The sequence below is a fragment of the Oncorhynchus kisutch genome, linkage group LG25 (genome assembly GCF_002021735.2).
Source record: "Oncorhynchus kisutch isolate 150728-3 linkage group LG25, Okis_V2, whole genome shotgun sequence".
In the NCBI taxonomy this organism is placed as follows: Eukaryota; Metazoa; Chordata; class Actinopteri; order Salmoniformes; family Salmonidae; genus Oncorhynchus; species Oncorhynchus kisutch.
This window is the reverse complement of record NC_034198.2, coordinates 31,921,549-31,949,465: the sequence shown is the minus strand read 5'-3', so window position 1 is coordinate 31,949,465 and position 27,917 is coordinate 31,921,549. Positions and strand designations below refer to the sequence as shown.

The 27,917-nt window shown below is 44.1% G+C and overlaps 1 protein-coding gene across 1 annotated transcript in view; it reads right to left on the bottom strand.

The window, feature by feature from the left end:
* The window catches only part of LOC109881408 (inactive heparanase-2-like), a 139,251-nt gene that overhangs the window by 8,442 nt on the left and 102,892 nt on the right, over positions 1-27,917 (bottom strand). The window contains exons 8-9 of the mRNA XM_031804840.1: positions 19,009-19,154; positions 13,437-13,583 (exon numbers count right to left, since the gene is read on the bottom strand). Of these exons, the coding sequence (XP_031660700.1) occupies positions 13,437-13,583; positions 19,009-19,154 (293 nt within the window). The remainder of the gene's footprint in view (positions 1-13,436; positions 13,584-19,008; positions 19,155-27,917) is intronic.

The window sequence follows — 27,917 nt, the reverse complement described above, 5'->3', positions numbered from 1 at the left end:
GTTGGCGGTTGAAGATATCCCTCTAGTGGTGTGGGTGCTGTGCTTTGGCAAAGTGGGTGGGGTTATATCCTTCCTGTTTGGCCCTGTCCGGGGGTATCATCGGATGGGGTCATAGTGTCTCCTGACCCCTCCTGTCTCAGCCTCCAGTATTTATGCTGCAGTAGTTTATGTGTCGGGGGACTAGGGTCAGTTTGTTATATTTGGAGTACTTCTCCTGTCTTATCCGGTGTCCTGTGTGAATTTAAGTACGCTCTCTCTAATTCTCTCTTTTTCTCTTTCTTTCTCTCTCTCGGAGGACCTGAGCCCTAGGACCATGCCTCAGGACTACCTGGCATGATGACTCCTTGCTGTCCCCTGGCCGTGCTGCTGCTCCAGTTTCAACTGTTCTGCCTGTGATTATTATTATTTGACCATGCTGGTCATTTATGAACATTTGAACATCTTGGCCATGTTCTGTTATAATGCCAGCAGCATACCACCCTGCATACCACTGCTGGCTTGCTTCTGGTCAGTTCCTGGATGGGTCCTGGTCAGTTCCTGGATGGGAGACCAGATGCTGCTGGAAGTGGTGTTGGAGGGCCAGTAGGAGGCACTCTTTCCTCTGGTGTAAAAACATATCCCAATGCCCCAGGACACTGCCCTGTGTAGGGTGCCGTCTTTCGGATGGGACGTTAAACGGGTGTCCTGACTCTCTGAGGTCATTAAAGATCCCATGGCACTTATCGTAAGAGTAGGGGTGTTAACCCCGGTGTCCTGGCTAAATTCCCAATCTGGCCCTCAAACCATCACGGTCACCTAATAATCCCCAGTTTACAATTAGCTCATTCATCCCCCTCCTCTCCCCTGTAACTATTCCCCAGGTCGTTGCTGCAAATGAGAACTTGTTCTCAGTCAACTTACCTGGTAAAATAATGGAAAAATAAATAAATAATCTCCACCCAGCACAGCCAGAAGAGGACTGGCCACCCCTCATAGCCTGGTTCCTCTCTAGGTTTATTCCTAGGTTTTGGCCTTTCTAGGGAGTTTTTCCTAGCCACAGTGCTTCTACACCTGCATTGCTTGCTGTTTGGGGTTTTAGGCTGGGTTTCTGTACAGCACTTTGAGATATCAGTTGATGTACGAAGGGCTATATAAATAAATTTGATTTGATTTGTTTGACCCAAGTTAAACAATTTAAAGGCAATGCTACCAAATACTAATTGAGTGTATGTAAACTTCTGACCCACTAGGAATATGATGAAATAAATAAAAACTGAAATAAATCATTCTCTCTACTATTATTCTGACATTTCATATTCTTAAAATAAAGTGCTGATCCTAACTGACCTAAGACAGGGAATTTTTACTAGGATTAAATGTCAGGAATTGTGAAATACTGAGTTTAAATGTATTTGGCTAAGGTGTATGTAAACTTCCGACTTCAACTGTATGTGTGAACTCCTTCAAGACTGTGGGAAAATCATTCCTCACGAAGCTGGTTGAATGATTTGTTTAACACTTTTTTGGTTACTACATGTTTCCATACATGTTATTTAATAGTTTTGATGTCTTCACTATTATTCTACAAAGTAGAATATAGTAAACATTTAGAAAAATGATTGAATGTGTAGGTGTGTCCAAACTTTTGACTTGTACTGTATATATGGTTCAGGCAACACCTAACTATCAACCCACACCTCCAACTTGGCTTTCTTTTGAAAATACAAGGAGCTGAAGGGTGAACTCTCTCTCTGTCTCGGCTTGGGGTGCTAATGTGTGTAAAACAGCAGGCTTCAGAACCCCAATGTTGATCTTCACTAACGCCTCTCACAGGATTTATGTTAGCCAGTTCAAAGCACTGGGGAGCAGGGAAGTGGAATGAGAGAGAAACAGAGATGAAGAGAGAAAAACAGAGAGCAAGAGAGAGACAGGAAGGGGGAGTAGAAGGAGACAGAAAGAAAGAAAGAAAATAGGAGAAAAGTCTAAATATCATTTTTATATAATGTAAATTAAATTACACTTCCATATGCTGTTCCTTCAGCAGCTCCTGGCTACAGATGTATCTCTCTCTCTCTCTGTGTGTGTGTGTGACCCTTCAAGTCAACAAGTTTCACCTAACTTTCACTCCAACACTGTTAGATTACAGCATGGTATTCAACGGATGGTTGCAGAGGGTCCGCAGAAATGTATACGGAATGAAAAATAACTTAATAAGCACAACATGTAAAGTGTTGTTCCCATGTTTAATGAGCTGAAATAAAAGATCCCAGAAATGTTCCATAGCACAAAAAGCTTATTTCTCTCAAATGTCATGCACAAATTGGTTTACATCCCTGTTAGTGAACACTTATCTTTTTCCAAGATAATCCATACACCTGACAGGTGTGGCATATCAAAAAGGTGATTCAACTGTATGATCATTACACAGGTGCACCTTGTGCTTGGGACAATAAAAGGGCACTCTAAAATGTGCAGTTTTGTCACACAACACAATGCCACAGATGTCTTCCGTTTGGAGGGGGCGTGCAATTGGCAACTGACTGCAGGAATGTTCACCAGAGCTGTTGCCAGAGAATTTAATGGACATTTATCTACCATAAGCTGCCTCCAACTTCATTATAAAGAATTTGGCAGTAAGTCCAACCGGCCTCACAACCGCAGACCAAGTGTAACCACGCCAGAATAATCCTCGAATAGGCTATCAGTGCGGCATGTGCTACAGGCTGCTGGTAAGCTTTCTTGACATGGACATAAATTTTTGCATACACATGGTTAACCTTTGTTTAACTGCTCGGTGCTTAGCAAAAATGTGTTTGGAGTTACCTTTTCTAGCTAATAGGCTACATTAGAGTTTACACTTCTTCTTCCAATTATAATGTGGGAAGGACAAAATAATGAAAAACTATCTACCAAATCTATACATTTTTAAATGTTGATTACTTCTCCTTGCCATTACCATTCACATGATAATAAGACAAGACATAACATGAAGGAGGATGGAGGTCGCCGGTTTGCCTAGGAGGGGGTCCATGGGCAATAAAGGTTGAAGACCCCTGGACTATAGTAACAATCACAGACACCCTTATTCAAGTCCAGTTCGGGCTCCCCTGTGAATTCACTGCAATATAACTTGACAACAATTCTTCCATATTCCATACAAAATGTGAGTTGTTTTGCGAAACAGCTATATTTACCAGGATGCATTAAACCCTGTAGATACAGTCCTACCAGGAACAGTATGACATTCCATTAAACTTCTTGATTAGCCCCGGGAGTTAGTATAACCTTCCCTAACATTTAATTGTTCATGCACATGTATAGTTGAGTGGTATCACTCCTGGCAATGAGCACACACCAGACCCCGATACGTCAGGGGTTTCAACCCTGTGGCCACCTTTCCTGTTTCATACTGTCTAAATAAAGTAATAGAAAATAAGAAAGGAGGATGGAATTATACTGTGATAATGACCTGACTGAGACCATAGGCCCCAAAGTGGAAAGAAGAATTAGAGAGCACCTCATTTGCTGATTTACCAGATTTATTGAGACTGAGAGTGTCTGCTAAATGACCAACATGTTAAATCTAGAGAATGCTAAGCCGTTAAACAAACTAAGACCTACATCCATTTCCTGTGGCCCGACCTGCGTATACATGTATAGGGCTGGCTGTTGCATTGTAGTCACATTTATAGACATCTGGAGTTGCTCAAACAATAATAAAAGTCCCCAGTGCTCTACCTATGCTGAGTGAAAGCAGTAAGACCACCAGTTGGAGTCTAGAACAGAGCCGGCGTTCCCCTCCGTTGCTTACGGTTATATTAACAACCACTATAATCCCTTGTAACACCACTAACACATCCTCATCATTAACCTGTTATTACAGCGCACACGGAAACACGTGCACACACACAGGTCCATACACCCATGTGAACGTGCACACACACACACACACACATTCATTAGGCCGTTATTGCAGGATCAGCCTTGTGTCTGAATAACAGGCTGAGTTTAGGCTGGAGAGGTCAAGAGAGGGATGGATTACTGCCAGACAGACAGACAGAGAGGAGGGGAAGGAGAGAGCAATGTGGGGAAACGATTGCAGCAGAGTTAGTGAAAAGGATTGGGGGTTTTACTGCCTGGAAAACAGGGGGAGACAAGGAGAGGAGAGAATAAAAGAAGGATGGATGTGTAGAGATGTCAGGAACAGAGAGAGAGAAAGGAGCAAGAGAAAATGGGTGAATGGAGGGAGGGCAGCAGGGCTACTGGTATGGAATGGTAACAGTGAGGTAGAAGACAGGGGAACGGGGTGGATGGAGGGAGGGCAGCAGGGCTACTGGTATGGAATGGTAACAGTGAGGTAGAAGACCGGGGAACGGGGTGGATGGAGTGTAGGGCTGTGCATGGCTACTGGTATGGAATGGTAACAGTGAGGTAGAAGACAGGGGAACAGGGTGGATGGAGGGAGGGCAGCAGGGCTACTGGTATGGAATGGTAACAGTGAGGTAGAAGACAGGGGAACGGGGTGGATGGAGTGTAGGGCTGTGCATGGCTACTGGTACTGATAGAACAGCTAATCTTTCCAGAGGGCTCTGGAGTTGCAGACCAGAACCAGATCCAGACCAGAACCATCCCCTCTAGGAAGGCCTTTGGTACCAGCATATGTTTCTTATCACGGCCCACACAGTTCACTTTTCAATTTCAATAAACAAGGACAAACATATTGTGCTAATCGGATTCTATTGCCAATTCTCAACCATGGAGGTTTGGATGTTTGATGTTTGATAGCTCTTTGCTGTGTGTGTGTACGTCATGACTGACTGCTTCCCTCTCATGAACATTTGCTTCTACTATAAATGCATCCAACGGTAAACATCATAGCATATTCCCTCTGTAGAAATTCTATAGCCTGTCAAAAATCTCACCATTTGGAGAAAAATTCTACCTTTTGAGACCTTTTAATATTTTTCTTGGAAATAATCAAATATTAATCTTTATAACCTGGCTAAAAAGACCCTCAAGTCTTCTTACCATCCACTATACTGTAGAGCCGGGATCATCAACTAGATTCAGCAGCTGGACGATTTGTTTCTTGAGCGGAGGGTCGGGGGGCAGAGACATAATTACAAATCATTTGTAGACTGCAAATTGACTGCAAGTAACCCAAACAGATATAATATTTGACTAAAACACATTCATTTCAAATCTTGCTTACATTTGTATACAATCTATTATGCGTGGGAATACTTGGGAACAGTTTTCCAAAATGAAAATTCCTTGTAGCTGACTATGTTTTATAGTCTTTTATGTTCAACAATGACAATTCTAAAATGTTTATAATAATAATTATATGGGCAACCTTGCTGTGTAGTATCTAGACAACTATGGTCCTGGAGGGCTGCAGGGTTATGCAGGTTTTTGCTTCATTCCAGCACTAAGTATCTACAGTATAAAGACCTTATAAAGGGTTTATGAAGGCTTGAGCCTTTAAAGATGTGGTTTGTTTACAGTGGAACCAAAAATACTTCAGTAGAGATGCACATTTCCCTGACAGAGATCCCAAATCCTATCTTCCAATCTTCCCCATTAAAGGACAACCCCCCACTCTGTTTCCCACAGAGAGGTTAGCTAGAGGGACAGCTGTGTTATGGTAACCTAGGTCTCTCTGGCTCTCTCCTGTATGTTGGAATTGCCAGGTCAGTGGGTCACGGTGTGTATGCGTGCGTGCATGTGTGTGCAACTACATATTAAGACGCCGAGGTCTGGACCTCGATAATGTTTTCTAATTTGAAAAAAAAGTTTTGAATAAAAATATATACCGTATGGGGCCTATTGCACAAAGAAAAATATGTACATTATGGGGCCTATTGCACAAAGAAAAATATATACATTATGGGGCCTATTGCACAAAGAAAAATATATACAGTATGGGGCCTATTGCACAAAGAAAAATATATACATTATGGGGCCTATTGCACAAAGAAAAATATATACATTATGGGGCCTATTGCACAAAGAAAAATATATACAGTATGGGGCCTATTGCACAAAGAAAAATATATACATTATGGGGCCTATTGCACAAAGAAAAATATATACCGTATGGGGCCTATTGCACAAAGAAAAATATATACAGTATGGGGCCTATTGCACAAAGAAAAATATATACAGTATGGGGCCTATTGCACAAAGAAAAATATATACAGTATGGGGCCTATTGCACAAAGAAAAATATATACAGTATGGGGCCTATTGCACAAAGAAAAATATATACAGTATGGGGCCTATTGCACAAAGAAAAATATATACAGTATGGGGCCTATTGCACAAAGAAAAATATATACAGTATAGGGCCTATTGCACAAAGAAAAATATATACAGTATGGGGCCTATTGCACAAAGAAAAATATATACAGTATGGGGCCTATTGCACAAAGAAAAATATATACAGTATGGGGCCTATTGCACAAAGAAAAATATATACAGTATGGGGCCTATTGCACAAAGAAAAATATATACAGTATGGGGCCTATTGCACAAAGAAAAATATATACAGTATGGGGCCTATTGCACAAAGAAAAATATATACATTATGGGGCCTATTGCACAAAGAAAAATATATACAGTATGGGGCCTATTGCACAAAGAAAAATATATACAGTATGGGGCCTATTGCACAAAGAAAAATATATACAGTATGGGGCCTATTGCACAAAGAAAAGTATATACATGACGGGTCAACATCTAAATATTGCTCCCAGCTTTGATCAAAGCTCAGAACCTGTATATTTTTTAAACCAAATAAAATCTAATTGTATTTGTCACAATCAAGTGCAAGACCTTACCTTGAAATGCTTACTTACAAGCCCTTAACCAACAATGCAGTTCAAGAAATATAGTTATATTTAATAGATAAACGAATGTAAAAAAAAAACGTAAAATAAGTAACACAATAAAATAACAATAATGAGGCTATATACAGGGGGTACCGTTACTGAGTCAATGTACAGGGGTACATGTTAGTCGAGGTAATATGTACATGTAGGTAGGGGTAAATTGACAATGCATAGATAATGAAAAGCGAGTAGCAGCAGTATACAAAACCAATGGGGGGGGGACAATGTAAATAGTCCAGTGGCCATTTTATTAAATGTTCAACAGTCTTATGACTTGGGGTAGAAGCTGTTAAGGAGCCATTTGGACCTAGACTTGGTGCTCCGATAATGATTGGGTTGCGGTAGCAGAGAGAAGCAGTCTACGACTTGGGTGACTGGAGTCTTTGACAATTCTTTGGGTCTTCCTCTGACACCGCCTAGTATATACAGTGGGGAGAACAAGTATTTGATACAATGCCGATTTTGCAGGTTTTCCTACTTACAAAGCATGTAGAGGTCTGTAATTTTTAATCATAGGTACACTTCAACTGTGAGAGACGGAATCTAAAACAAAAATCCAGAAAATCACATTGTATGATTTTTAAGTAATTAATTAGCATTTTATTGCATGACATAAGTATTTGATACATCAGAAAAGCAGAACCTAATATTTGGTACAGAAACCTTTGTTTGCAATCACAGAGATCATACGTTTCCTGTAGTTCTTGACCAGGTTTGCACACACTGCAGCAGGGATTTTGGCCCACTCCTCCATACAGACCATCTCCAGATCCTTCCGGTTTTGGGGCTGTCGCTGGGCAATATAGACTTTCAGCTCTCTCCAAAGATGTTCTATTGGGTTCAGGTCTGGAGACTGTCTAGGCCATTCCAGGACCTTGAGATGCTTCTTATGGAGCCACTCCTTAGTTGCCCTGGCTGTGTGTTTCAGGTCGTTGTCATGCTGGAAGACCCAGCCACAACCCATCTTCAATGCTCTTACTGAGGGAAGGAGGTTGTTGGCCAAGATCTCGCGAAAAGATCTCCCCTCAATACGGTGCAGTCGTCCTGTCCCCTTTGCAGAAAAGCATCCCCAAAGAATGATGTTTCCACCTCCATGCTTCACGGTTGGGATGGTGTTCTTGGGGTTGTACTCATCCTTCTTCTTCCTCCAAACACGGCGAGTGGAGTTTAGACCAAAAAGCTCTATTTTTGTCTCATCAGACCACATGACCTTCTCCCACGCAGGGGGACCTTGCGTGCGCTGCAGGATTTTAATCCATGACGGCGTAGTGTGTTACTAATGGTTTTCTTTGAGACTGTCGCCCCAGCTCTCTTCAGGTCATTGACCAGGTCCTGCCGTGGAGTTCTGGGCTGATCCCTCACCTTCCTCATAATCATTGATGCCCCACGTGGTGAGATCTTGCATGGAGCCCCAGACTGAGGGTGATTGACCGTCATCTTGAACTTCTTCCATTTTCTAATAATTGCGCCAACAGTTGTTGCCTTCTCACCAAGCTGCTTGCCTATTGTCCTGTAGCCCATCCCAGCCTTGTGCAGGTCTACAATTTTACCCCTGATGTCCACACACAGCTCTCTGGTCTTGGCCATTGTGGAGTCTGTTTGATTGAGTGTGTGGACAGGTGTCTTTTATACAGGTAACGAGTTCAAACAGGTGCAGTTAATACAGGTAATCAGTGGAGAACAGGAGACTAGTTGGTAAAATGCTTATGTCATTCAATAAAATGCAAATTAATTACTTAAAAATCATAGTTCAAAATTACAAACCTCTACATTCTTTGTAAGTAGGAAAACCTGCCAAATCGGCAGTGTATCAAATACTTGTTCTCCCCACTGTAGGTCCTGAATGGCAGGAAGCTTGGCCCCAATGATTTACTGGGCCATACGCACCATCCTCTGTAGGCTTTACGGTTGCCATACCAGGCAGGGATGTAACTGGTCAAGATGCTCTCGACAGTGCAGCTGTAGACCGTTTTGAGGATCTGGGGATCGTTTCATTCTCCCGAGGGGAAAAATGTGTTGTTATGCCCTTTTCATGACTTTCTTGGTGTGTTTGGACCATGATAGTTTGTTGGTGATGTGGACACCAAGGAACTTGAAACTCTCGACCCGCTCCACTACAGCCCCATATATGAGAATGGGGGCATGTTTGGCCCTCCGTTTCCTGTAGTCCACAATCAGCTTCTTTGTCTTACTCAAAGTGATGAGCTTTGTGGGCAACATGGTGCTGAATGTTGAGCTGTAGTCAATGAAGAGCATTATTACATAGGTGTTCCTTTTGTCCAGGTAGGAATGGGCATTGTGGAGTGCGATTGAGATTGCATCATCTGTGGATCTGTTGGGCCGGAATGCAAATTGGAGTGGGTCTAGGGTTTCCGGGATGATTGTGTTGATGTGAGCCTTGACCAGCCTTTCAAAGCACTTCATGGTTACCGACGTAGTTGGTCAGTGCATGCTCTGAGTACACGTCCTGGTCATCCATCTTGCCCCACGGCCTTGTGAATGTTGACCTGTTTAAAGGTCTTGCTCACATCTGCTACGGAGAGCGTGATCACACTGTCGTCCAGAATAGCTGGGTCTCTCTTGCATGCTTCAGTGTTGCTTGCCTCGAAGCGAGCATAAAAGGCATTTGCCCGTCTGGTAGGCTCGCGTCACTGGGCAGCTCGCGTCTGGGTTTCCATTTTTAGTCCGTAATAGTTTGCAAGTCCTGCCACATCCGACTAGCGTCAGAGCCGGTGTAGTAGGATTCAGTCTTAGTCCTGCATTGGCGCTTTGCCTTTTTGATTGTTCGTCTGAAGCATAGCAGGATTTCTTATAAGTGTCCGGATTAGTGTCCCACTCCTTGAAAGCTGCAGCTCTAGCCTTTAGCTCGGTGCAGATGTTGCATGTAATCCATGGCTTCTGGTTGGGATATGTACGTACGGTAACTGTGGGGATGACTTCGTCGATGCACTTATTGATGAAGCCGGTGACTGAGGTGGTATACTCCTCAATGCCATTAGATGAGTCCTAGAACATATTCCAGTCTGTGCTAAAATCTTCCTGTAGCGTAGCATATTACACCTGACCACTTCCGTATTGAGCGAGTCACTGGTACTTCCTACTTTAGTTTTTGCCTTGTAAGCAAGAATCAGGAGGATAGATTTATGGTCAGATTTGCCAAATGGAGGGCGAGGGAGAGGTTTGTATGGGTCTCTTTGTGTGGAGTAAAGGTTGTATAGTGTTTTTTCTTTACAATCTGGTTGCACATGTGACATGCTGGTAGAAATGGGGTACATTTTTTAAAGTTTGCCTGCATTAAAGTCCTTGGCCACTAGAAGTGCCGCTTCTGGATGAGCATTTTCTTGTTTGCTTATGGCCTTATCAAATCAAATATCATTGGTCACATACACATGGTTAGCAGATGTTAACGCGAGTGTAGCGAAATGCTTGTGCTTATAGTTCCGATCATGCAGTAATATCTAACAACTAATCTAACAATTTCACAACAACTACCTTTTACACACAAGTGTAAAGGAATGAATAAGAATATGTACATATAAATATATGGATGAGCGATGGCCGAACGGCATAGGCAAGATGCAGTAGATGGTATAGAGTACAGTACATATATATATGAGATGAGTAATGTAGGGTATGTAAACATTATATAAAGTGACATTGTTTAAAGTGACTGATGATACATTTATTACATCCAATCCTTAATTATTCAAGTGGCGAGAGATTTGAGTCAGTATGTTGGTGGCAGCCACTCAATGTTAGTGGTGGCTGTTTAACAGTCTGATGGCCTTGAGATAGAAGCTGTTTTTCAGTCTCTCGGTCCCAGCTTTGATGCACCTGTACTGACCTCGCCTTCTGGATGGAAGCGGGGTGAACAGGCAGTGGCTCGGGTGGTTGCTGTCCTTGATGATCTTTTTGGCCTTCCTATGACAACGGGTGGTGTAGGTGTCCTGGAGTGCAGGTAGTTTGCCCCCGGTGATGTGTTGTGCAGACCTCACTACCCTCTGGAGAGCCTTACAGTTGTGGGCGGAGCAGCCGTACTAGGCGGTGATACAGCCCGACAGGATGCTCTCGATTGTGCATCTGCATAAGTTTGTGAGTGTTTTTGGTGACAACACAAATTTCATCAGTCTCCTGAGGTTGAAGAGGCGCTGTTGCGCCTTCTTCACCATGCTATCTGTGTGGGTGGACCAAGGAACTTAAAACTTTCCACCTTCTCCACTACTGTCCCATCGATGTGGTTAGGGGGTGCTCCCTCTGCTGTTTCCTGAAGTCCACGATCATCTCCTTTGTTTTGTTGACGTTGAGTGTGAGGTTATTTTCCTGACACCACACTCCGAGGGCCCTCACCTCCTCCCTCTAGGCCATCTCGTCGCTTTTGGTAATCAATCCATTCCACTGTTGTGTTGTCTGCTAACTTGATGATTGAGTTGGAGGCGTGCGTAGCCACGCAGTCATGGGTGAACAGGGAGAGGGCTCAGAACGCACCCTTGTGGGGCCCCAGTGTTGAGGATCATCAGGGTGGAGATGTTGTTTCCTACCCTCACCACCTGGGGGCCTCCCATCAGAAAGTCCAGGACCCAGTTGCACAGGGCGGGGTCGAGACCCAGGGTCTCAAACTTAATGGTGAGTTTGGAGGGTACTATGGTGTTAAATGCTGAGCTGTAGTCGATGAAGGTCCAGATGGGATAGGGCAGTGTGCAGTGTGATTGCGTCGTCTTTGGACCTATTGGGGCAGTAAGCAAATTAGAGTAGAGTCTCTCAAAGCACTTCATGATGACGGAAGTGAGTGCTACGATAGTCGTTTAGCTCAGTTACCTTAGCTTACTTGGGAACAGGAACTCTTGAAGCATGAGGGAACAGCAGACTGGGATAGGGATTGATTGAATATGTCCGTAAACACACTAGCCAGCTGGTCTGTGCATGCTCTGAGGACACTGCTATGGATGCCGTCTGGGCCGGCAGCCTTGCGAGGTTTAAATGTTTTACTCACGTTGGCTGCGGTGAAGGAGAGCCCGCAGGTTTTGGTGGCAGGCCGTATCGGTGGCACTGTATTGTCCTCAAAGAGAGCAAAGAAGTTGTTTAGTTTGTCTGGGAGTAAGACATCGGGGTCTGCGACGGGACTGGTTCTCTTTTTGTAGACTGTGATTGACTGTAGACCCTGCGACATACGTCTTGTGTCTGAGCCATTGAATTGCGACTCTACTTTGTCTCTATACTGACGCTTAGCTTGTTTGATTGCCTTACGGAGGGAATAGCTACACTGTTTGTATTCTGTCATGTTTCCGGTCGCCTTGCCGTAATTAAAAGCAGTGGTTTGGCTTTCAGTTTTGATGCTGCCATCAATCCACGGTTTCTGGTTGAGGAAGGTTTTAATAGTTGCCGTGGGTACAACATCACCGATGCACTTGCTAATGAACTCGCTCACCGAATCAGCGTATACATCAATGTTGTTGTTCGACGCTATCCGGAACATATCCCAGTCCACGTGATCGAAGCAATCTTGAAGCGTGGAATCAGATTGGTCGGACCAGCGTTGAACAGACCTGAGCACAGGCGTTTCCTGTTTTAGTTTCTGTTTATAGGCTGGAAGCAACAAAATGGAGTCGTGGTCAGATTTGCCGAAAGGAGGGCGAGGGAGGGCTTTGTATGCATCGCGGAAGTTAGAGTAACAATGATCCAGAATTCTGCCAGCCCGGGTCGTGCATTCGATATGCTGATAAAAATTTAGGGAGCCTTGTTTTCAGATTAGCCTTGTTAAAATTATACAGCTCGTTAAATGTGGTCGTAGTGCCAGCATTGGTTTGTGGTGGTAAATAGATGGCTTTGAACAAATATAGATGAAAAATGTTTTGGTAGAAAGTGTTGTCTACTGTTTTTCATGAGGTGCTCTACCTCAAGCGAGCAATACCTAGAGACTTCCTTAATATAAGACATTGCTCACCAGTTGTTATTGACAATAGACACACACCACCACCCCTCGTCTTACCGGACATAGCTGTTCTGTCCGGCCAATGCACAGAACATTCAACACACTCTCGAACAGCTAACTCCGCACTCTCACGGCACAGGCTGAGCACCTGAGATATGAAACAAACTACCCCATCTCACGTTTGGCTCAATAGGTAATTAGTCTGGAGATGCTGCTGGTAGTGTGTTGGCGAGATGCCAGACAAAAGTGTGTTCTTTGTAGATGGAGGTGAATGAAGCTACAGCAGCCAAGGTGATAATGGCTGGGGTCTTTTTAGCTTATTTTTGCTGTTCTCCAAATAGCATTTTAAATAGTTTTGTATTGTATAGAAATGCAGTAAATGAGCTTCTTTTCTATAGAAACATTTCTTGGGGGAAACACCTAAATATTGGCCGTAGCTACACATGATCCCTGAGACAGCGAGAGATATAGAGATAAATAAATAGAAATGGAAGGAGAGAGGAGAAGAGAAAGGGAGAGAGAGAAGGAGAGAAAGAGAGAGAGAGTAAGGAGAAAGGAGTGAGAGAGAGAGAGAAAGAGAGAGAGAGAGTGCGTATGTGTGAGTGTGTATCACACCCCTGCTATGCACTACTGACCTGGCGTGTAGTCCGTCTGTCCCGTAGGGCTGCAGCAGGTACTGATGGACAGTCTTGTTACGTAAGGTTCCCGCCAGCTTGATTTTCTTCCTGGACCGATGCAGGTTGATGATATAGATCGTTATGGACCCTTTCACGTAGTTATGACTGGAAGGAAGAGAAGCATTCTAAATTAATGGTAAACACAAATATGAGTTTTAATGGTCTTCTTGTTCTTCTTCTAATCGCATGAATCAGTCCCAAAAACACTAAGCATCACCCCCCCCCCCCCCCCCCCCCACTGCAGAGACTACCTTTTGTTGCTTTCTCACTCCTCTTGTCTCACTATGTCTATCTAGATCTGTAAGGTGCTCTATAGTGTCTTCCTCTGCTAAGTACAATAGAAACGTCAGTAACTGAACAGGAGAACAGATAAAAACACAATAAAGGCTCTGCCGGACCATTTAATAACAGGATCAAAACACTCGAAATCAAATGTGTTCCAAGCATTCCATAAATTCACTGTAATATATTATCTTTAGAACAATCCTGAACCTATTATTTATGTTTAGTTTATAAGTACAGATAAAACTGTATTTTGTGTTATTATTCCATTGCCCTCTTAGCCCTTTTTCTAGATATTTCATAATACTGTGGTATATGCCCAGATTGAATGGATCTAATATGTTTTGATATGCTCAAGACCTAAGACCTGTAGTCTCTACTCACATCACATTAGGGATCAATTGGAGGGTGTGAAAGTGTGGGACTGACCTCCTAGAATTACACAGACAACACTGCATGTGTTCAGAGTGCTGGGGAGAGGATTTAGGGAATATTGGCCAAAGATAAGAAAAACATGATAACATGTAATACATTGCATAATGTGAAGGCTAGATCAACACAACTGGAGTGGTCCCATATGTTTCAGGGTGTGTGTGTGTGTGTGTGTGTGTGTGTGCACCATAGGTTTCAGGGTGTGTGTGTGTGTGTGTGTGTGTGTGTGTGTGTGTACCATAGGTTTCAGGGTGTGTGTGTGTGCATCATAGGTTTCAGGGTGTGTGTGTGTGCACCATAGGTTTCAGACGACCACATTGTTAAGGGTCAGGGTTGGGCTTTATCAGATCGGTCGATTAGCGATCCTTCTCTGATTAGCAATCTCTCCATCTCTCTCGTTCTCCAGCTCTCATGGCTTCAGGTTTTTGTTCACTCTCCGTTTCTACACCTCATCGTACAACAAGGAAATGCTGAGCAGACCCACAGAGAGCCGATTCAAGTGACTTGAAAAATGCAAACATAGACACATGGAAAGAGAACAGATTAGAATCAGGGTTAGTCACGTTTGTAAACAGAACGTCTGTCTGTCTTTGTGTCAGACAGTGTAATCACTCAGCCCTGGAGTATTTCTTCTTCTCAACTATTGAAGCCTTATGCCAAACATTGCTCAGGGCTGGGATGTATCAGACAGAAAGAGATGGAGTGTTAGATACCGATATATTAGACGAAGAGATGGAGAGAGGGAGAAAGACAGTCCAGGATTTCAAAAAGATGAGGTTCTGAGGCATTAGAAGCAGGAAAGTAAACAACCTTTCACGTTGTTTGATGCTGAAGCATTGGTTTAGAGTGAAACAGACCATGCTAACCACTAAATGTCTGGAAAGCTAGAAACTGCTAAATGGCTAGAAGAATACAATACCCAAAATAGAACTGAAACCGTTAACTGGCTAACTGGCTAAAGAATACAATACCCTTGATAGCAAAAGAGTATTGAAACCAATAATGGCTAACTGGCTAACTGGCTAACTGGCTAGAAGAATACAATACCCTTGGTAGCAAAAGAGTACTGAAACCGCTAACTGGCGAACTGGCTAACTGGCTAGAAGAATACAATACCCTTGATAGCAAAAGAGTACTGAAACCAATAACGGGCTAACTGGCTAACTGGCTAACTGGCTAGAAGAATACAATACCCTTGGTAGCAAAAGAGTACTGAAACCGCTAACTGGCGAACTGGCTAACTGGCTAACTGGCTAGAAGAATACAATACCCTTGATAGCAAAAGAGTACTGAAACCAATAACGGGCTAACTGGTTAACTGGCTAACTGGCTAGAATAATACAATACCCTTGGTAGCAACAGAGTACTTAACCTGCTAACTGGCGAACTGGCGAGAAGAATACAATACCCTTGATAACAAAAGCGTACTGAAACTGCTAACTGGTTAAAGGAGGATGACTGTTGAGATCCAGATATAAGTGCCATGCCAGGGGCTAAAGGCTCCCATCATAAAAGGCGTCCTATCCTTCCAGGTGCCAGATGGAAAGCATTGGATGACAACTATTTCAAATCTCTGCAGATCTGTCAACAGGCCACACCGTGGGTAACAGATCAGATGTGAGGTGTGTCTGTGTCAGTAGATCCCGAGTCCCTAGAGTGTATCATTACGCTACTGCTCTCTACACCACACCTGCAACTGAGATGGAATAGAACAGGGACACATCCAATGGCCTGGACCTGAGGAGAAAGATCAAAGAAAATGTTCACCAGCAAAGATGGAAGACTGATAAACGCTTATAGGTGTTTATTGTATATTCAATAAAAAAATATAGAACATAGTTATTACATATAGATAAAGTGGTGTGCGGAGCCAGGTGAACAGATGTAACTGAGCCGTGTGTGTATAGATGGGACGGAGGGCAGTAAGTCTAGCCTGGTGCTGAAATCTCTGCTGCTGACCTGTTACACATCACATACGGCTGGGTTAAATGATAACCTTGAACAGGGTGAACAGGGGGATGGTGCTGCTCTTTATCTATTCTGGGACAGACGTACCCATTGTACCCCCATCTCCCCTCACACTCCCCCAAAACCCCCTCCAACCAATCCGAGCTGAGATAAAGGACTGTTGCCGCCTCTTTGACAAAGAGAAGAGTCCCTCACACACCTGATAAGTGATACCTGTTATGTTTTACGGCCTGGCCGCTCTGAAAGACTGAGTAGTCTGGATGAGGGTTATTTATGAGCTGACCAGGCAGAATTGTGGCAGGCTGGGTAATTAATGTGATTTATCATGGCTAGAGTGGCTTATGAATGGGCTATAGTGCAGGAGAGACTAGACACAGTGACTAGACACCGTGCCTCAGGTGTCTGTGAATCTATTAAGAATGTAACACCAAGGTAAGGAAAATGGGACAAGCCATAGAAGTCTGAGATTTGAGTGCTTTTTAGCCACCAAACTAATCTTTGTCCTTAGGCCAAAATTGTAGTTACAAAATTGTACTTGTGGAATCTGGTAGAGTGTATGGCTGTAATTTTTACTTGTGGAATCTGGTAGAGTGTATGGCTATAATCTTTACTTGTGGAATCTGGTACAGTGTATGGCTGTAATCTTTACTTGTGGAATCTGGTACAGTGTATGGCTGTAATCTTTACTTGTGGAATCTGGTACAGTGTATGGCTGTAATCTTTACTTGTGGAATCTGGTACAGTGTATGGCTGTAATCTTTACTTGTGGAAGCTGGTACAGTGTATGGCTGTAATCTTTACTTGTGGAATCTGGTACAGTGTATGGCTATAATCCTTACTTGTGGAATCTGGTACAGTGTATGGCTGTAATCTTTACTTGTGGAATCTGGTACAGTGTATGGCTGTAATCTTTACTTGTGGAAGCTGGTACAGTGTATGGCTGTAATCTTTACTTGTGGAATCTGGTACAGTGTATGGCTGTAATCTTTACTTGTGGAATCTGGTACAGTGTATGGCTGTAATCTTTACTTGTGGAATCTGGTACAGTGTATGGCTATAATCTTTACTTGTGGAATCTGGCACAGTGTATGGCTGTAATCTTTACTTGTGGAATCTGGTACAGTGTATGGCTATAATCTTTACTTGTGGAATCTGGTACAGTGTATGGCTGTAATCTTTACTTGTGGAATCTGGTACAGTGTATGGCTATAATCCTTACTTGTGGAATCTGGTACAGTGTATGGCTATAATCTTTACTTGTGGAATCTGGTACAGTGTATGGCTGTAATCTTTACTTGTGGAATCTGGTACAGTGTATGGCTGTAATCTTTACTTGTGGAATCTGGTACAGTGTATGGCTGTAATCTTTACTTGTGGAATCTGGTACAGTGTATGGCTGTAATCTTTACTTGTGGAATCTGGTACAGTGTATGGCTATAATCTTTACTTGTGGAATCTGGTACAGTGTATGGCTGTAATCTTTACTTGTGGAATCTGGTACAGTGTATGGCTATAATCTTTACTTGTGGAATCTGGTACAGTGTATGGCTGTAATCTTTACTTGTGGAATCTGGTACAGTGTATGGCTATAATCTTTACTTGTGGAATCTGGTACAGTGTATGGCTGTAATCTTTACTTGTGGAATCTGGTACAGTGTATGGCTATAATCCTTACTTGTGGAATCTGGTACAGTGTATGGCTATAATCTTTACTTGTGGAATCTGGTACAGTGTATGGCTGTAATCTTTACTTGTGGAATCTGGTACAGTGTATGGCTATAATCTTTACTTGCGGAATCTGGTACAGTGTATGGCTGTAATCTTTACTTGTGGAATCTGGTACAGTGTATGGCTATAATCTTTACTTGTGGAATCTGGTACAGTGTATGGCTGTAATCTTTACTTGTGGAATCTGGTACAGTGTATGGCTTTAATTTTTACTTGTGGAATCTGGTACAGTGTATGGCTGTAATCTTTACTTGTGGAATCTGGTACAGTGTATGGCTGTAATCTTTACTTGTGGAAGCTGGTACAGTGTATGGCTATAATCTTTACTTGTGGAATCTGGTACAGTGTATGGCTGTAATCTTTACTTGTGGAAGCTGGTACAGTGTATGGCTGTAATCTTTACTTGTGGAATCTGGTACAGTGTATGGCTATAATCTTTACTTGTGGAATCTGGTACAGTGTATGGCTATAATCTTTACTTGTGGAATCTGGTACAGTGTATGGCTGTAATTTTTACTTGTGGAAGCTGGTACAGTGTATGGCTCTGGTTTTTACTTGTGGAAGCTGGTACAGTATATGGCTCTGGTTTTTACTTGTGGAAGCTGGTACAGTATATGGCTCTGGTTTTTACTTGTGGAAGCTGGTACAGTATATGGCTCTGGTTTTTACTTGTGGAAGCTGGTACAGTATATGGCTCTGGTTTTTACTTGTGGAAGCTGGTACAGTATATGGCTCTGGTTTTTAGTTGTGGAAGCTGGTACAGTATATGGCTCTGGTTTTTAGTTGTGGAAGCTGGTACAGTATATGGCTCTGGTTTTTACTTGTGGAAGCTGGTACAGTATATGGCTCTGGTTTTTAGTTGTGGAAGCTGGTACAGTATATGGCTCTGGTTTTTACTTGTGAAAGCTGGTACAGTATATGGCTCTGGTTTTTAGTTGTGGAAGCTGGTACAGTATATGGCTCTGGTTTTTAGTTGTGGAAGCTGGTACAGTATATGGCTCTGGTTTTTACTTGTGAAAGCTGGTACAGTATATGGCTCTGGTTTTTAGTTGTGGAAGCTGGTACAGTATATGGCTCTGGTTTTTAGTTGTGGAAGCTGGTACAGGGCTGCAGCACTTACTTGTGGAAGCTGGTACAATGGGCGTAAATGCGTAGTTTGTCTCGGATGACCCTCCCTGGCTGTGGTTTCCTCTGTAAGCCTGCTACCCGCACCGCCAACACCCTGGGGCCCACCAGACGCTTGAACACCAGTGAGAACCAATAGTCCTGGAACACACACACATACACACACACACACACACACACACACACACATATACACACAAACACCTGTTACACAGTGCAAAGCCAAACACAGCATGCATAATCAGATCGCAAATTAAGCATGAGCTACCATAGTAATGTTCCCTGTTCCATTGTGTTCCACTGGGGCAATTGACATGTCAACAACTACATAAGGTCAAGCTAACTAGTGTCAATGTCCACGCCCCCACTGAAATCTAATGAGCATAATACAAATCCCCATGAACATCTTTCAGTTTAAGCTTGAGATATCTGTTATTTTTGCCTTGGATGTGTCTCAATCCACCGCATCCACTATGTCACACTTCTGCATCTGGGGTGAAAGGTGACAGAGCTAGAGCAGTGGTTGTCAGACCAGAAGACATCTGGGGTGAAAGGTGACAGAGCTAGAGTGGTGTTTGTCAGACCAGAAGACATCTGGGGTGAAAGGTGACAGAGCTAGAGCGGTGTTTGTCAGACCAGAAGACATCTGGGGTGAAAGGTGACAGAGCTAGAGCGGTGGTTGTCAGACCAGAAGACATCTGGGGTGAAAGGTGACAGAGCTAGAGCGGTGGTTGTCAGACCAGAAGACATCTGGGGTGAGAGGTGACAGAGTTAGAGTGGTGTTTGTCAGACCAGAAGACATCTGGGGTGAAAGGTGACAGAGCTAGAGTGGTGTTTGTCAGACCAGAAGACATCTGGGGTGAAAGGTGACAGAGCTAGAGCGGTGGTTGTCAGACCAGAAGACATCTGGGGTGAAAGGTGACAGAGATAGAGAGGTGTTTGTCAGACCAGAAGACATCTGGGGTGAAAGGTGACAGAGATAGAGAGGTGTTTGTCAGACCAGAAGACATCTGGGGTGAAAGGTGACAGAGATAGAGAGGTGTTTGTCAGACCAGAAGACATCTGGGGTGAAAGGTGACAGAGCTAGAGAGGTGTTTGTCAGACCTTCTCACAAAATCGTCTGTAGCACCCGAATGGTTTGGCCTACAAACTATTATGACCCTCTACACGAACATGTCAGTTGAGTTGCTCTAGGACACCCACAGGCCTCACAAGACTTATCTGAAGGTCCCCTGGTATCAGTTGAATTCATGTATATATGGAGACTGTTTAGAGCCAACAAAATGTGTGTGTCCTGATCTTTCTTATATCTCTCAGATATAGGACAGACACTTCAGAACAAACTTCCTTTTGATATTTTGGGAATGTTTTTCCATGTAGTGAATCTGTTATTCGATGTGTTTGTCTGGCCTAATAGCAATAAGGCCTCCAAAAATTGTCGTCAACATTTTGTTTCGGGGGGATACTTCCAGGGGTCTTCAAATTCAAAATAAAATAGCTAAACGATCCTTGGTATGACAGTCTTAAACAATTCCATATAGCTTAGTAGAACGGACTTAGACAGGTCTTAGACTATAAGAGGCTAAATGATCACATCCTGGAGATGTGTATGTCAGAACAGGGGGTTGTAGAGACGCAGAGGTGGCAAAACACTCCCCTACATCTAACAGTTGTATAGAACAGAAACAGAATATAAGATACCAGTTCAATGCAAATCCAAAATTATAACAGTATTCACCTCAATTAAAAGCAGTAAAAGAACACGTGGGAAAGACAGAGAGGCTGTACTGGTGCCTAGTTACAATGATGTCCAGACCAGAGAGGCTGTACTGGTGCCTAGTTACAATGATGTCCAGACCAGAGAGGCTGTACTGGTGCCTAGTTACAATGATGTCCAGACCAGAGAGGCTGTACTGGTGCCTAGTTACAATGATGTCCAGACCAGAGAGGCTGTACTGGTGCCTAGTTACAATGATGTCCAGACCAGAGAGGCTGTACTGGTGCCTAGTTACAATGATGTCCAGACCAGAGAGGCTGTACTGGTGCCTAGTTACAATGATGTCCAGACCAGAGAGGCTGTACTGGTGCCTATTTACAATGATATCCAGACCAGAGAGGCTGTACTGGTGCCTAGTTACAATGATGTCCAGACCAGAGAGGCTGTACTGGTGCCTAGTTACAATGATGTCAAGACCAGAGAGGCTGTACTGGTGCCTAGTTACAATGATGTCCAGACCAGAGAGGCTGTACTGGTGCCTAGTTACAATGATGTCCAGACCAGAGAGGCTGTACTGGTGCCTAGTTACAATGATATCCAGACCAGAGAGGCTGTACTGGTGCCTAGTTACAATGATATCCAGACCAGAGAGGCTGTACTGGTGCCTAGTTACAATGATGTCCAGACCAGAGAGGCTGTACTGGTGCCTAGTTACAATGATGTCCAGACCAGAGAGGCTGTACTGGTGCCTAGTTACAATGATGTCCAGACCAGAGAGGCTGTACTGGTGCCTAGTTACAATGATGTCCAGACCAGGGTTAGAAGCTGGATACCGATGCTTCAGTCTTTATTGAAAGAGACAATATAATATATACTATTGGATCCCACAGTGAGGAGCTATTACTAGTCTTTGTTATGTTTATTTAGCTGCAGGATCAATGTGAACGTCAAATAAAATGAAACTCAAAAATGTAACTGTTGTGGGAAATATGCCTGGGAAAAAACCTGGTTGAAATACTGAAATGAAAAATACAATAGAATACCACACTGCCCTCTCAGCAAAGACATGGGAGCCTTGGCCATTTATTCACATGTCAACCCCCTGGCAGAGCAAAGCACACAACTTTACAGTGGTCTCAGCACCTCTCCTCTTTTCTTCTACTCTTCTACCCTCCTCTCCTCTGTTATGCCCCTGTCTCCTCTCCTCTCCTCTGTTATGCCCCTGTCTTCTCTCCTCTCCTCTGTCATGCCCCTGTCTTCTCTCCTTTCTCTGTTATGCCCCTGTCTTCTCTCCTCTCCTCTGTTATGCCCCTGTCTTCTCTCCTCTCCTCTGTTATGCCCCTGTCTTCTCTCCTCTCCTCTGTTATGCCCCTGTCTTCTCTCCTCTCCTCTGTTATGCCCCTGTCTTCTCTCCTCTCCTCTGTTATGCCCCTGTCTTCCCTCCTCTCCTCTGTTATGCCCCTGTCTTCTCTCCTCTCCTCTGTCATGCCCCTGTCTTCTCTCCTCTCCTCTGTTATGCCCCTGTCTTCTCTCCTCTCCTCTGTTATGCCCCTATCTTCTCTCCTCTCCTCTCCTCTGTTATGCCCCTGTCTCCTCTCCTCTCCTCTGTGATGCCCCTGTCTTCTCTCCTCTCCTCTGTTATGCCCCTGTCTTCTCTCCTCTCCTCTGTTATGCCCCTGTCTTCTCTCCTCTCCTCTGTTATGCCCCTATCTTCTCTCCTCTCCTCTGTCATGCCCCTATCTCCTCTCCTCTCCTCTCCTCTCCTCTCCTCTCCTCTCCTCTCCTCTCCTCTCCTCTCCTCTCCTCTCCTCTCCTCTCCTCTCCTCTCCTCTCCTCTCCTCTCCTCTCCTCTCCTCTCCTCTCCTCTCCTCTCCTCTCCTCTCCTCTGTTATGCCCCTGTCTTCTCTCCTCTCCTCTGTTATGCCCATGTCTTCTCTCCTCTCCTCTGTTATGCCCCTCTCTTCTCTCCTCTCCTCTGTCATGCCCCTGTCTTCTCTCCTCTCCTCTGTTATGCCCCTGTCTTCTCTCCTCTCCTCTGTTATGCCCCTGTCTTCTCTCCTCTCCTCTGTCGTGTCCCTGTCTTCTCTCCTCTCCTCTGTTATGCCCATGTCTTCTCTCCTCTCCTCTCCTCTGTTATGCCCCTGTCTTCTCTCCTCTCCTCTGTTATGCCCCTGTCTTCTCTCCTCTCCTCTCCTCTCCTCTGTTATGCCCCTGTCTTCTCTCCTCTCCTCTGTTATGCCCCTGTCTCCTCTCCTCTCCTCTGTTATGCCCCTGTCTTCTCTCCTCTCCTCTGTCGTGTCCCTGTCTTCTCTCCTCTCCTCTGTTATGCCCCTGTCTCCTCTCCTCTCCTCTCCTCTGTTATGCCCCTGTCTTCTCTCCTCTCCTCTCCTCTGTTATGCCCCTGTCTTCTCTCCTCTCCTCTCCTCTGCTATGCCCCTGTCTTCTCTGCTCTCTCCCCTGTCATGCCCCTGTCTTCTCTCCTCTCCTCTGGCATGCCCCTGTCTTCTCTCCTATCCTCTGTTATGCCCATGTCTTCTCTCCTCTCCTCTGTTATGCCCCTGTCTTCTCTGCTCTCTCCCCTGTTATGCCCCTGTCTTCTCTGCTCTCTCCCCTGTTATGCCCCTCTCCTCTTTCCCCAGACTCAACACCTCACCAGAGGTTCTGAACAACATGTGTGTGTCAGGAAGTTCCCATGCAATCCTGCATATGGCAACATTTAAGGGCTTATTTTTTTTTCCAGGCCAGGTTTTAACTTAATTTGCTGCTCCGCTATTGGGAGAGCCCAGAGTACTGTAAGAGTACAGAACAGAAGTGTACAATTTGGGCTATAGACAGGCATATAGACAGGCCTACAGACAGGGCTATAGACAGGCCTATAGACAGGCCTACAGACAGACCTATAGACAGGCCTACAGACAGGGCTACAGACAGGGCTACAGCCAGGCCTATAGACAGACCTATAGACAGGCCTAAAGACAGGCCTATAGACAGGCCTACAGACAGGCCTATAGACAGGGGCAGCTGGGAACAGAGCACACACTATTAGGCAGAGATCTGTAGATTTAGACTGTGTGTAGACTGTGGTTCTTGGAGTGAAAGCCTTGGAGAGTAGACTGTGGTTCTTGGAGTGAGAGCCTTGGAGAGTAGACTGTGGTTCTTGGAGTGAGAGCCTTGGAGAGTAGACTGTGGTTCTTGGAGTGAGAGCCTTGGAGTATAGACTGTGGTTCTTGGAGTGAGAGCCTTGGAGAGTAGACTGTGGTTCTTGGAGTGAGAGACTTGGAGTATAGACTGTGGTTCTTGGAGTGAGAGCCTTGGAGAGTAGACTGTGGTTCTTGGAGTGAGAGCCTTGGAGTATAGACTGTGGTTCTTGGCGTGAGAGCCTTGGAGTATAGACTGTGGTTCTTGGAGTGAGAGCCTTGGAGAGTAGACTGTGGTTCTTGGAGTGAGAGCCTTGGAGTATAGACTGTGGTTCTTGGAGTGAGAGCCTTGGAGTATAGACTGTGGTTCTTGGCGTGAGAGCCTTGGAGAGTAGACTGTAATTACGAGTCCCTCTCTCTAGCCAGCTGGAAAGAGAGATAATATCAAGCACTGGGGAAACTACTTTATTATCCTTTTACACTGTGTCTATCTACGTTAGAGCCTCGTGTTCTATGAGTCTATCAGTCTGTATAGATTGGCCTAACCTGGTTTCCAAGAGACATAACCCATGGGGTCAGTTAAACTTCCTGACCTCCACAGAGGTGTGATCAGTCAGAACTATGATTAACGAGCAGGTTCAACCAGGCAATTCTGTGTATCTGATTTACTAACAGAGAGAGATGGAGATGTGAATGAGAAATCTACGGGCCCAGTTATACATCAGGAGAGCAGGGAGAGAATACACCCAGTGATGAAGAGTGGATAGTCCACCCTGAGAATGTGGTATAGTCTGAAGAGATCAGTTTATAAGTTCCCAGCTAGAACATAACGTTCTGAGAACCATGTTTCTTAGAGCTTGGTGAGAGCGTGGTTGTCCTGTGGTTATTTTTCACACTACCTTCCCACAACTTCCTGGGAATGGTGTGCGGTACAGTCGCTTGGCTTTGGAACATTTTCAGCTTATTTAAGGAACTTGACGAAAAAAACTTTATTTTCTTCATATTTCATTACTTTAACAGAACGTTTCCTTAAAGTTCACACATGGTTAAATGTTATTAAAATACTAATTTGGTAATGTTTGAGGAACGTTCTCCAACTGGTTTGACATTGGGAATGTTCTCAGAAAACACCAAGAAACAATGTACTTCAGAGTAACTTTTCCTACAGGTTTCATCATGGTTCTATTTAAAGTCATGTTCTCAAATTGTTCCAAGAACATTAGAAACAACATTCTGCTGTGGGAATTTCAATACTTCAGCATAACGTTTTCTACCGGTTTCGTCCTGGTTCTATTTAAAGTCATGTTCTCAAATTGTTCAGAGAAAGTAAGAAAACTTTCCGTAAAAAAACTGAGGAAAACTTTTGTAACATTCAGAGAACATTCTAAGAATATTATTGAAAAACATATACATTCCATTCTCAGCATCAACAAAATTCTCTCTATCCTCTATCTTGTTAAGTGTGTTCAGGTGTGTTAGCGCGCCCACTAATTGGCGACACCTGATCTGAATGAGTACTTCTTTCATTTGAAATGGGGTCTGTTTGAATAAAATAAAAAGAACAGCTTTGTATGCGTAAAAAAACATACCATGCTAACTCGATCCTGGGGGCGCAGTGGACTAATTCCACGTATAGTGAATAGAAAATGATAGGTTCAAATCGCACTGATGCTGTCTATCCACATTATCTGCAGTGAGCACAGATTGGCTTACTGTGACAATGTGAGCCGCTGTGGAGAATACCCTCTCGCTAGGGACAGAGGTCCCAAGCACAACCAGGTAGCTGTGACAATGTGAGCCGCTGTGGAGAATACCCTCTCGCTAGGGACAGAGGTCCCAAGCACAACCAGGTAGCTGTGACAATGTGAGCCGCTGTGGAGAATACCCTCTCGCTAGGGACAGAGGTCCCAAGCACAACCAGGTAGCTGTGACAATGTGAGCCGCTGTGGAGAATACCCTCTCGCTAGGGACAGAGGTCCCAAGCACAACCAGGTAGCTGTGACAATGTGAGCCGCTGTGGAGAATACCCTCTCGCTAGGGACAGAGGTCCCAAGCACAGCCAGGTAGCTGTGACAATGTGAGCCGCTGTGGAGAATACCCTCTCGCTAGGGACAGAGCTCCCAAGCACAGCCAGGTAGCTGTGACAATGTGAGCCGCTGTGGAGAATACCCTCTCGCTAGGGACAGAGGTCATGAGGGTATATTAACTCGTTGGTCTTCCACCATGTAAGTGGATCAGCATCCAGGGGAATACAGTCCACTTCCCTGTATGAGGTCACCTCATCCTTGACCTTTGACTTGGTTCCCTGCTCCTGGGTCGTGAACAACTCCCCAAAAAGCTCAGCCATGGCAGACTTCTTTTCTGGAGGAGAACGTCTGTCGTCTGCCGTCTCTGGAGAGAGGTTAGCTCCTGTGGTGTCTGTGGCTTGACCCGGCACAATTAAATTGGATGAAAATGAAGTGTCTTTAAAGTGTCTTTAAAAATATGATTTATTGTTAGAAATATATATCAGACACTATTATTACAATTACAATTGTTACTGTATAATTAATTGTTAAATCACAAATTAATAAAATAATAAATGTCACACGAACAAAATCAAAACAATACCTGTTGTTTGGTCACAATCTCTGCTGTGAGTTCAGTGTCGACTCTCAGACGAGCAGCAGCATCCAGGTGCAGCAGGGACGTGAACCGGGGGTCCAAAGCGGTGATCTTGTGTAAGAAGTCTTGGACACCAGGGTCAGCATATCTAGGCTCCAGGTTAACTGTGATAGCAGTCTTGACATCCCTTACTACGGGTTCATCTTCATCAGATGCCACCATTGATTTCAGGATCATTGTTTTCATAGGCAGGACCATGGAAACTGATGAAATGCTCTCAGTGCAGATCAGTGTTGTGACTGTTTTGACGGGTTTCCACACTTTGATAACTTCCTCTGCTAGTCTTATGTCATTTTCAGACAAACTCACAATATCTTTGACATTCTTCCTCACAGCTAGATCAGTTAGTGTAGAATACACCACAACTTTCTGCTCAAGGTATCTCTCAACAATGTCATGGCTTGAATTCCATCTAGTAGGGACATCTTGGATTAGTTTGTGGTTTGGCAGCTCCAGCATCTCCTGTTTTGTCTTGGAAACATGTGCAGCAGTTGTGCTTTTATAGAAGAAGGATACCACCTTCCTGATCTTTGCTAGGAGGCGAGAGATTGGATTCACTGACATTGCTTTTTGAGATGCTAGATTGGTAACGTGAGCAAAGCATCCTATCTGTGGCCCCAATCCAGCTAGTGCAACTGCATTTACAATATTTCCAGCGTTGTCAGTGGTCACGGAATCGTTACATCATCCCTCTCCAACTTCCACACTGCAACTACTTCCCTTAGCTCTTCCCCCAACTGTACACTGGTGTGACGACTCTCAAGGGGACGTGTTTGAAGGACATGGCTTTTAATCTCCCACTCTGCCGTAATGGAATGAGCCGTTAGAGTAAGGTAGTAGCTCTGTAGGTAGTAGCTCTGTAGGTAGTAGCTCTGTAGCTCTAGACGTCCAACTGTCTGTAGTTAGAGCAACAGACCGCGTTTCTGACAACTCGCTCTCAAGTTGTTATTTTGTTATTTTTTGTATAAGGCAGGTATTAACATCTGGGCAAAATGTGTACGGGAAAGAATAGTGAAGCGCGGCTCGACCACTTTAAAAATCTGCCGGTATGAATTTTACTGGTACGACGGTATCTGCGCTCTGTTCTCGCTGGAGTAAAATAACCAATGAGTGGAACTGCAGACAACTATAAATCCTTTTTGGGATAGGGGGCAGCATTTTCACTTTTGGATGAATAGCGTGCCCAGAGTGAACTGCCTCCTACTCTGTCCCAGATGCTAATATATGCATATTATTATTAATATTGGATAGAAAACACTCTGAAGTTTCTAAAACTGTTTGAATCATGTCTGTGAGTATAACAGAACTCATACTGTATGGCAGGTGAAAATCTGAGAAAAATCCAACCAGGAAGTGGGATATCTGAGGTTTGTCGTTTTTCAAAGC